Source organism: Primulina tabacum, chromosome 16 (genome assembly GCF_025594145.1).
Source record: "Primulina tabacum isolate GXHZ01 chromosome 16, ASM2559414v2, whole genome shotgun sequence".
Lineage (NCBI taxonomy): Eukaryota > Viridiplantae > Streptophyta > Magnoliopsida > Lamiales > Gesneriaceae > Primulina > Primulina tabacum.
In genome coordinates this window covers 18181290-18192973 of record NC_134565.1, presented here as the reverse complement: position 1 = coordinate 18192973, position 11684 = coordinate 18181290, and the positions used below count along the sequence as shown (strand labels likewise).

Here is an 11684-nt window from a genome sequence, read left to right as displayed (position 1 = left end):
AAGCCACAAGTTGGCTTGTAGATACTTACTCTAACACTAAGAATGTTTTCACTAATCAAAATCCTTCTAATTTTACTTGTTAATTTCAGAAGTGATCATTTACATACTTATAAGTCCTCTATCATCATCAATACCATTAAGCTTCTGGTGTTCAATATAAAGTAAAAGATATAAAAAAAATTGCTTACAGGCAAGGATGAAACAAGTGACAATAGGAAATAATAATGAACTAATTAATTATTAACCGAAATGATGTCTTAGATGAACAAGTGATAAATACTGTCGTAAGAAGTAGCATAAGAATAAAGCATATAATATTCTAAAACACAAACTACTTTCTCATCATTTTTCTTCACTGCTGCTTACTGCCGGCTATGAAAGGAACTTTTGGCAACTTTTGAAGATACTTTTCATCCAGTGTGCTGTATTGTCTCTTGAGTTTCGCTGTCGCCTTTCGAGCATAAGAATCGACTTGATCTTCGTTTTTCTCATAGAATAGAGGCATGGTCAACAGCATCACAAATGCTACATATGGATACAGAATGAAGAAAACTTTAATCAGTCCATATAATCAATGTCACTCATTGTATATATTAGTGGTGGAGTGAGAGAACTCAAGAGGTAAGAAGTTATTTTGGCCCATATGACTACTAAAAGACAACAAAAAGGCCCCCAAGCAGGTCCTATGTAACTCATAATTTAATACTTGACGAATTTGGGAGAGGAGGAGAGAGACTCACTCATATAGACAAGAGTCAAGAAGTCGAACAAGCTGCCTATGACAGATACCGCCCATAATCCTAGAATTGTCTGTCCTTTTTAAAGTTAGAACATGAAATATATATTGTATGAACAATAAGTGTATGAAGAAATAAAACATATTACATATAAGAATTTCTTTAAATCCTTTCCCAATGCTACTTCCCTAAAGAAGGAAAATGCCTTGTTGCAGCGGTCACTTAGCAGTAGCGCAATGCTCGCGCACAATCCCTCAGGTAATGACATCTCAGGGAACTCAAAAGCAGACCTATCCAACAAACAAATGAAGTTTATATATATGAAGTTGATATGACACAAAAAACACTAAGACGAAGGGGTTCCGCGGTGTAGCCTAGTTAGGTACAAGGCGAGGCACAATTGGGCTTCATGTTCAAGTACTGTCCATGCATGTTTTCGAACATAAGCACAAATTAGTGTACTAACTTCTTGACGAAAAAGGAGATGTTGGACCACAAGAACAAAGTGGCGAGAGAGAATATTAGAGATTGACAAACAAATGGAATCAAATGATAGCCAATGTGTTCGAAGAGGAGCCATATGACAGTTGATCCAGCTAGCAAACCTCCTGATATTTGCTTGTTACGCCACAGTATAACATCTGCAGCTGTAATCAATAAAAAAACTCTCAATTTTATTCATGTCTGTGTATCTCCAACATGCTTATTTTTTGCAATCATTTGTACGTAAGCACGTTAATTTTGTGAAGATTTTCCTAGTTTTGGATTGAGGAATTCATTTTCCAAAAGGATTTTGTCACAGGAATGACCAATAACATAATCAAAATATTTGATACATATAATATTGATGTAAACTTGAAAGTTTTTACATTTAAAGAAGAGCTGCTATCTCTCTTTTGATCAGCGTCCGCATGAGAAAAGACAATAACAACGAATTTAATGTAAATTGGATCAAATATTTGGAAACATGAAACTAAAAATAATGCATGATTCTTGGAAATATTAAGAGCAAGATAAAAGAGAGACGTACGAATGCCACCACCAAGGGAGCTGTGCACAGGTTTCTGCCTCCCAAACAGGTGAAACTTTTCTTGATCCCCATCTTCATTTCGAGCTCTTTCGTCCGACGCTTCAGAATAATCCGAACCCGGCATCTTATATCAGGTTTTTTCCTCGTACCCTGCAAAAAAATTTAATAACATTAACAGTTCCTAGTAAAGAATGCATGTAGATTGCTCCTCCATAGATTAATTCAAAAAAGCAATAACTTAGATGCATGAAAGAAATGCATCAATCTTTTCAATTACAATAGAAAACTGAAATGCTGACAATTCAGAATGTAGGAATCTGGATTACTTTTGAATCTGATTTGGTAAGAGACGTGTGGCGGTTTGATTCAGATTAAGTAAGGAAAGTATATTGTTCTTGAGTGTGAAATATTCAATGAGCCTAACCAAAAACGAGCATCTTATGGTGGCAGTCTTTCTTAACCATGTGTCTCCCGAAATTGTCGGGAGGCTTTAATTCATTTCCTCTTTTTGCATGAAATTAAAATAGTGATTCAAGAGACGATGGTTTATAACTCATCGCATGAAAATCCCAAGTTTAAAACGATATCACATGCTATACAGTAAAACCTCTATAAATTGTTAATTTTGGGATAATCGAATTGGGAAAATTGGTTTTAAATCCCCAAATTCAAACTTATTTTTATCCTAACTCCCTACACCTAAAAAACTTTGCGTAAACTCCCTAAAAAGATTAAAGCTGACAAAAATACCCTTACATATTTTATTGATCGATTTTCCTGGGTAAAATGGTATCAGAGTCGAGGTAAAATTATTTCAAATATACAAATTATTATTATAAAGTAATTAAATGTTTGAGGATGAGAATTTCCTCAATTAACATGATTCTGTACCAGGTTCGAGATTAACTATTTACAAGATTTATTCCAGAATTCTGGAATATTTGAACATGAAGATCTAACAAAGATTAGATATCAAGAAGAAACTTATGATTCAAAACAACAGGTTCCTATAAATATTAACGGATTCCTCTAAACTCTTTGGAGATCTTAGAGAAATTAAAAAAACGGCACAAAATTATGGCAATACGCTGTATTACGTACCACAAAATGTGGAAAAAGTCCTTGAAAACCAGGAAGAAATTCTTGGAATATTAAAAGATATTCGTATATGTTACGCCCCAGATTTGACGACTGTCCTCACTGTATCAAGACGAGTCTTTCCAGCGTGCTTATGTCCTCACTCACACGCACCCTGGGAAACTTCCCAGAAGGTCACCCATCCCAAAATTACTCCAAGTCAAGCATGCTTAACTTTGGAATTCTTATGTGATGAGCTACCGAAAAGAAGATGCATCTTCGTGATATGAGCAGTACCAATCAAATCTTTTAAGCCCTCTTCAACTGTACAGTCCATTACATTGAACAATCTCGGAATCCCTCTCATTTCGGTGTGGGATCGGTTCATTCATGTTCCCTCCACCTAGAAGCCAGCCAGGAGCCGCTCATTGTCCGTGCAACTGATGGCACCGGCGATCACCCCCCGTCCTCTTCGGCCCCGGGCCTCACATGCCCACCAGCTTCCGCTTGGTTCGTTCCCGAACCACACCATACTAAGAGAGGTCGGCTCTGATACCAACTGTAACGCCCCAGATTTGACGACTGTCCTCACTGTATCAAGACGAGTCTTTCCAGCGTGCTTATGTCCTCACTCACACGCACCCTGGGAAACTTCCCAGGAGGTCACCCATCCCAAAATTGCCCCAACTCAAGCACGCTTAACTTTGGAGTTCTTATGTGATGAGCTACCGAAAAAAAGATGCACCTTCGTGATATGAGTAGTACCAATCAAATCTTTTAAGCCCTCTTCAACTGTAAAGTCCATTACATTGAACAGTCTCGGAATCCCTCTCATTCCGGTGTGGGATCGGTTCATTCATGTTCCCTCCACCTAGAAACTTGCCAGGAGCCGCTCATTGTCCGTGCAACTGATGGCACCGGCGATCACCCCCCGCCCTCTTCGGCCCCGGGGCTCACAGTATAAGAATTTAAATTCTAGAACAACAACCAAGTTCTAGTAAGAGAACTTCAGAAGGAAGGTTACTACCATCCTTTGGAACTGAACCCCTGTTACATCAACAAGGGAAGGTCAAAGTACTGTCAAAACCTTCGACTGAAGAAGAAAAAATGTTCAATTTAATTAAATATGTCTCAAAAAAGAAAATAATATGATGACAACTTGAGAAAGGATTTGCCTAGAGGATCTACAAGAGCTTGCGGAATCTTTCGCAAATCTCAGAGTTGTAGATCTAAAGATGAACACAACGGGAGGGGAACCACCTTCTATAACTTGGTCATCTTCTCATAAACCACCAAGAGAAAGTGTGGGATCTCAGAATATAAATATGAGAGTATTTCAAACCCATTTTCATACTGGTGGATAATCACACCCAGCGGGAACGAGGACAAGGAGAAATCAAATTCACTTGCACCAAACACCCTATGGGAAAACTGTTTTATAACCTATACATCCTTATGGGGTTATGCTTAACCTTGATGTACTAGATTTCAAAAAGAGAAGATCTCATAGATGACTGGACATCTGCTATGAGAATCGTTGTAGGAACACTTAATCTCAACATAGAAGGATTCATTAAACTCCTGGAAATGAGTCTTATGAGATCAGTTAAAATTTCTTGGGACATGATTTCATTAGAAACCAAAGAGGCAGTCCTAGTTGGAGAATCTCTTATTGAGATAGCTGGAAAAATGGTTACCCTATTTAAAGCACAATTTATAGGGGTAGACTATTTCAATAGTCAAGATACAGAGAAGAGGAAGAAATATACTCAAGCTCTGTATAGTCTTGAATTACATGACATAGGTTTGATGGATGAATATATTATGTTATTCACTAAATATAGATGAAATTCAGGGGTCGAAGAAAATATAGGTATGCAGCTTTTCTTCGCTAAAATACCGAGTCCCTGGAGAGAAATGCTTATAAGAGAATATGTCTCTGAAAGTCCACATACGTTGCCAAGAAGAGCCTCTTTTCTCAAGGGTAAATTGGCAGAATGATGTCATATGACAGCATTACAAAAGAATTAAAAACGCTTAAGGGGTATCAATAAAAGAACTCCTTTGTGTTGTAAAGAAAATGATCTTCCAACAATTATTGAAAGTAAACCACAGAAGCATAAGAGAAAAAGTTTTAGGACTCATCATTATGCTCGAAGTGGAAGAAAGTCTTGGCACAAAAGGCCAAATCTTATAAATCTGGACAAAGAAGTGGACCATCCAGAAGTAGGATATCATCCCAAGCATCGAGTACCTCTCGAAGCACAGGAAGAACACCTACAAAGAAAATTTTTAGAAGAGATCATACTCGAGATAATGAAAGTTTTAAGGATTGTAATTGTTGGACATGTGGAGCAAGATGTCATATTTCGACCAACTGTCCAGAAAATAAAAGAGGAGGAATAAAATGCTTCGATCCAACCCTGGATATTTAAGAAACAATTTATTACAAGGATCTTATTCAATTGTACCAGTTTGAGGATATTGCCTCTGACGAAAGTATATATGTAGAAGAAAAAGTCTTGAGTCAGAAAGAATCTGATGGAACTTAATCGGAATCTGACTGAAGATGAGGTGTTTCGACATGAAACACATGAAGATTTGTCTGGTTTCTTTAGCAAGACAACAATATCTCATAACATGGATCAAAGGATCATGAGAGAAAATCCTTGTTTACAGAGATACCAAGAATTCTCTGCAAGACAGGTAGAAAAGTTCTTAGGAAGTCTTGGCCTAAGAAACAGAAAGCATCATCTAATCTATAAAGTATCTAGAAAAGAAATGGCAATCCCGATGGAACTTAGCAGAAATAGAATGGAGATGCAATTAATTTCTTCTGAAGAAATTAAGGAGGAATTACAAAAACTCAAGATAAAAGTAGTAAGGACTATGTCATGGATTAATATCGGAGCAATCTAGATTATGATAATAGCTACTTTCAAAGAATGAATAGATTCACCCATTGATATTGCTATATGCGATAAAAGAATCAGGAACCTTCAAGATTCAGTAATGGGAACTATCTCAGGAAATCTCTGCGCAGGAAAGATTGTAGGAGTAATTTATCCGAGAATTGCCTACAACTTAGCAGATCGAGATTTTAGTTGAGCCTTGACATTACATCAGAATTTCAAGGAAAAAACACTAATGAAAAAGGTAATAGACTATATTCTATTACCTATTAATTTCATATGCTCTATCTAATACACATCATTCAGAATTGTTTATTATAAATGAGTTCATTGACATACCTGAGATATTTGGAAAAGTTGTCCAGGCAATTTATCCAGAAAAAATTGAGTTTCCTTTAATACAGGAAACAAATATCCAAATACAAGACAAACCGATGCTACAAAGGAATCAAAGTCTTAAATTGGAATCAAGGAGACTATCTTTTCAGGGAGATAGAATTACAAGCAGGTATGGAAAAGCACATGTCCAAGAAACCCAACAAGAGCCAAAAAGCTTTTCTACCATAGGAAAACTTAAATGCCTAGAAGGGTGGAAGGAAGCAGAAATAGTATTTGATATTACAAAACAAAGGAATCAATTTCCTTGTAATACCATATACTATTTGGAACAACCTATGATAGGAACTTTCCAAGGAATGATCAATATCGGAGAATTGGAAGTTCATATAAAAGGAATTCCAGGAAAGGAAAGAACCAGATCGACTAGTTTTTGGACTAGAGTTTCTTGAGGAACACAAACCTTGGAAACGTCTAGAGTATGGAATGGAGTTTATGGCAGATGATAGAATGTGAAAAATCCAATGACCACAAGCCATTATCGATATACATTCCAGTAGGAATGTTATATGAAAATATAAGGCAGAATATTTTGCTGCTTATATTGATTCAGGTGTTGGAATCTATACAGCAAAACGAGGAGTTTTTTCAAATAATTTGGAAGAAGAATTACCAAAGACTGCTGGAAGAGATTTTTCCAAAAGAATCTTGATTTTATGCAAAGGGATTAAAGATGACTGAAATCCTAATTTGAGGTGCTGGACAAACACCTTTGTACAAGGTAAAAACACCACAAATTTATTTTCATGATATAGGATCTGACATTTTTCTAGGAAACAATTTCCTACAAATGTTTAAGCCCTATAAGCAAGAAAATGAGACTAGAATATTAGTGTTCACAACACCTTGCAATCACAAAATTATAGTCCAGTGACTAAGAGAGGCGTTTTATCAAAAATTGCCAATTCAGTTTCACAGCAAGCGTGGTGATGAAGGAAAACTTCTGAACCCAAAAATAAAGGATTCTAGACGGTTTGGAGAAACAATGATCCAACTAAGAGCAGATAAAGATCTCCAACCAGAAGAAATAGTATGCCATAAGATATCTCTACATAAAAATGAGGTAGAGTTTGAATCTAAGGTATCGTTGGATGATGTTAAGAAAAGGATCAAAGAAAATTACAATGAAGATCCCTTGACATGGTGGAAAAAAATTAACTCAAAGCTTGCCTTAAATTCAAGGAAGACAAAGAGTATGAATTTGTCCTTTGCAACCTTATCCCAATGAATATAATTGATCAAGGGGATATGCAAATTATAATCAAGGAACATTTGGACCTTGGTTTGATCAAAGCAGGAATTTCAACATACAGCAGTCCAAGATTTGTGGTAATAAATCATGGTGAAATAAAAAGAAACAAACCCAGATTAATTATTAATTATCAAGAAATTAATAAGATTCGAGTTTGATGGGTATTTTATACCTAGCAGAGAACATCTAATCAGTTTCAAACGCAATGCAAATATATTCTCTAAATTCGATTGTATGTCTGGTTTTTATCAGATTCGAATGCATGAAGAAAGCAAGAAGTTCACAACTTTCTCCACTTCACAAGGAAACTATATATGGGAAGTATTACCAATGACATTGGCTAATTCACCTCAGATTTTTAAAAGGAAAATGGATAATCTATTTAAAGATTATTTCAAATTTATGTTTGTTTATATTGATGATGTGTTAATCGCATATAAAAATATAGAAGAACATATTAAATATTTAGAGATTTTCTCTTATGTTTGTAAAAAAGAAGGGCTAGTTCTATCAGAAAAGAAAGCAGTCATTGCCACAAAAAAAATCGAATTTCTAGGAATAGATATCGATGAGTCTGGAATAATTTTGATGGATCATATAGCAGAAAAGGTGCAAAATTTTCCAAACGAACAAAAAGAAAAAAAACAATTTCAAAGTTTTCTAGGAGTTTTTAATTTTGTTGGGATGTTTATTAAAAACCTAGCAAAACACAGAAAAGTGTTCAGTCCATTACTGAAAAAAGATGCGAAATTTATATGGACAAAAGAACACACACATGGACTTGGTCAACTAAAGGATATTTGTAAAAATCTTCCAAAATGGCTATTGCTCAAGATGAAGATGTTCTGGTATTACATACGGATACCAGTGATCATTGGTGGGCAGCAGTCTTAACAAAGCTCACTCCAGATAGAGAACAGCCATGTAGATATTGCAGTGGACTATTCTCAGATGCAGAAGTCATAAGATGTCCTATCAACAAAAATAAATTCTATGCGGTAAAGAGGGCTTTTGAAAAATGGCCATTATTCGTACTTGCAAAGAAATTCACTTTAAAAGTTGATAATACACTAAAAGCTTTCTTAAGGAATATAATTGTAACGTACCGTACTTTTAACTACTTTAAAATTTACGGAAAAAAATTACAAAAATTCTTAATTAAATAGAAACCTTCCATTTGCGATAAAAATATACCATTCATCCAAAAGATTTGCGACAAAAGATGCCAAATAAAGTTTGCTAAAGTAATCAATAACATCGTAAACAATCCTCTCAAAAATCCAGAGTATTTGGAGCGTGCATAAAAATCTTAAAAACATGGGCGGTCCTCGGGTTTAACCTCCTGCGCAGTCCAAGTCTGCTCATTGGTCCCCACCCCTCGTCTCCTCATGGTCATCCTCACCTGCATCGATCAAGTCTAGTGAGTCTAAAGACTCAACATGTATAAACTGGAAATAACAAGTAATACGTAATAAAACCACATGCATCTTAAAAATAGAGCGTACATACTTGAAACTTGAACATGCATATAAAAGCTTGAACATACATACATAACATAGACGTGCCATCAACGTAAAACTTTTCTTAAACATGCTTGCATACTTGTACATACATAAACTTCATCATTTTGCATAAAGATATGTTTCAAAGCAAGTGACCCATACATAAAAGTGCCTGATCAGACTAAACCACAGTACTGGGCTGGCAGGGAAAGTCCACTACCACATACATGAGATCCCCGTTCATGCTTTAACGGGTGGATTGGTCCCTGGTCATGCTTACCGCTTTCCAATCCTGATCTAAACCCGGTCATGCTTTACCGGGGTGGAGAGGTCCTCGGCCACGTTCACCGACTTCCAAACCCGTTCATAATTTGGTGACAAGACATTTAGCATAACTCAAAAACTTAAAAGCATTTTCTTTTGCACGTCGAACATACTTACTTGGCGTTGAGGGATTCATTTGATCTCGCTTGGGGCAACTGCTGCACATACTATCATGAGTTCAAACACTTATTTTGCATAACTTAGACGTAGGTAGCTCGTGCTCACCACCGAAGTAAATAAATAGCTTATGACATTGTATATCACTCGGGAATTGACCTCGTTTAATAATCGTACTAAACCATGATATAGAACCCCAAAATAAATCATATGTTTTTTATTCATAACCACAAAAAAAATTCTATATTTTAAATTCATATTTAAAAAAATTAATAAAGGGGGGTACACGGACCCCGTGTAGGGGTCCGGGTAGGCACTGGAATTTCGTATTTTTGAAGGAAAAATGACAGGAACTCCGTGTCGGGGTCCGGGTAGCCTCTCGACATGGAAACTCACAAAAATTCACTAACTTATTGGTTCATTCTCCCAATCCAAGCCTAAGGATCATGAACCAACACCTCGAGACTTATCCTAGGATGCTATTATATTGATTCAAACCCATACAAACACCCCAAACGTCCCCAAGCATCGACAAGCAACTTCAATACAACAATAACACTGTAATTCAACGTCGTTTCGCTTCCTACGACTTCTATTACATCCCAAGCCAATCCTGACCCAAACGAACCACCAAATAACACCTAAACACATCCCATAACATATCTAAAAGTAGTAGCACAAGCCCGGCTATGCCCAACGAAGCCTGCAACAAATTACTTAAAGAACATGTCAAGAACACATTTTCATAAAAGTCGCAGTTTGAGCAGTCCCACTAAAACGATCATAACTCACTCATTTCTTATCCAAATATTTTGAATTTACTGTCAAATCGAAGGTATCAAAAAGTTCTACATTTCAAATGTTGAAAGTTTTTCAAGAAAAACGACTAAAAATTCGCAGCACACGAAAAGACAGCAGAATTCGAGTTTTTTATCCAAAAATCATTTCAAAATCAATTCAACAAATTTTTGCTCAAACTTTGCACAACATACATGAATTTTCACGCATAATAAACAACAAAACATATAATATGACAAGACCGATGCAAGAACGAAAGAATATACATGCCTTTGATATTTAAAACTCACGATACGGTGAATATCGAAGCGACACGGTTCGGGAAATGATCTGAGCGACTTGAGGCACGATTTTTTTGCTGCTAAATCAACGAAGGATTTCTGAAGGAAATTTGGAGAGGGAGGTGGTGATATGGAGGCTGCTGAAAGAGAGTTTCAAGAAAACTTCTCTTCTCCTCTCACCATAATAAAATAAAGGAATGGACCAAGAAATGTTTATGTGTGTGGTGTGTGTGCAGTACGTGTGTGAGTATAAAGAAGAGTGTGTGTGTGCGCGTTAGGGGGTTAGTGGGGATGGCATTAAAGTGTTTTAATTAATATAATAAAAATACTAATAATCAATTAGTATACCTAAATAAAATAATAATTCCCCACTAAAAATAACATCCCTAAATTTGAATTAAAAATACACATATTTTGAACCTCAAAAGTTTAAAATCTTAAAATCACTTAATAAATTAAATTAGGCTTCTAAAAAAATGCTAAAAACTTAATAAATCAATTAGCATGCCCCAGTCTTAACTTAAAATAAAATATCACATTTTAAAATCACCAAAATCGTCACTGGTCTCTTTCCCTCGATCTCGCATCGAATATTCGCCTAAAACATAAACTAGAGAAAACATTTTAACGTACATCAAATAAACATAAATAATTAAAATAATTCAATTTCATAAATCATGCATCACTAAAATCATTTTAAACTTAAATAATTAATTTAACAAATTAAATAAATGCACGAGTTTTACGTACACTGATTTTGGGCTCTACTGTTTCTCCCCCACTTAAATAAATTTCATCCTCGAAATTAAATCTTACCAAACCGTTCCGGAAAGCGACTTTTCATATCTGCTTCGGTCTCCCAAGTGGCCTCCTCCACTGATTGATTCAGCCACCAGACTTTGACCAACTTGGTCACTTTGTTCCGAAGTCTCCGCTCTTGTCTGTCTAGAATTTGAACAGGTCTTTCCTCATACAACATATCTAGAGCCAACTGCAACGGCTCAAAACTCAAAGCATGCGAAGAATTTGCAATATACTTCCTCAACATCGAAACGTGGAACACATTGTGCACTCCGGCCAAATTCGGCGGTAGGGCTACACGATAAGCTAGTGTCCCAACTCTGTCAAGAATTTCGAACGGTCCAATAAATCTCGTACTAAGCTTGCCTCTCTTCCCAAACCTCATAACACCTTTCATAAGTGCTATTTTCACGAATACGTGATCTCCTACGACAAACTCAAGATCTCTCCACCTCTT

The 11684-nt window shown here is 36.1% G+C and overlaps 1 protein-coding gene across 1 annotated transcript; it reads right to left on the bottom strand.

Annotated features, from left to right (window-relative positions):
* Positions 1-206: 206 nt before the first annotated feature.
* Positions 207-2186, bottom strand: LOC142529554 (reticulon-like protein B2). The gene is made up of 6 exons (XM_075635104.1): positions 2094-2186; positions 1768-1917; positions 1204-1384; positions 886-1027; positions 741-810; positions 207-525 (listed from the first exon to the last, which is right to left on the bottom strand). The coding sequence occupies exons 2-6, from the start codon at positions 1889-1891 to the stop codon at positions 353-355; spliced, it is 690 nt and encodes a 229-aa protein (XP_075491219.1). The 5' UTR covers positions 1892-1917; positions 2094-2186; the 3' UTR covers positions 207-352.
* Positions 2187-11684: the final 9498 nt, after the last annotated feature.

Bases quoted from the DNA above. Each gene is read 5' to 3' on its own strand.
- LOC142529554 (XM_075635104.1), bottom strand. From the start codon at position 1,891: ATGCCGGGTTCGGATTATTCTGAAGCGTCGGACGAAAGAGCTCGAAAT. The intron at 811-885 runs GTAATATGTTTT...TAAAAAGGACAG, and splicing joins ATTTAAAGAAATTCTTATAT to ACAATTCTAGGATTATGGGC. The intron at 526-740 runs GTGAGTCTCTCT...ATCCATATGTAG, and splicing joins CTTGACTCTTGTCTATATGA to CATTTGTGATGCTGTTGACC.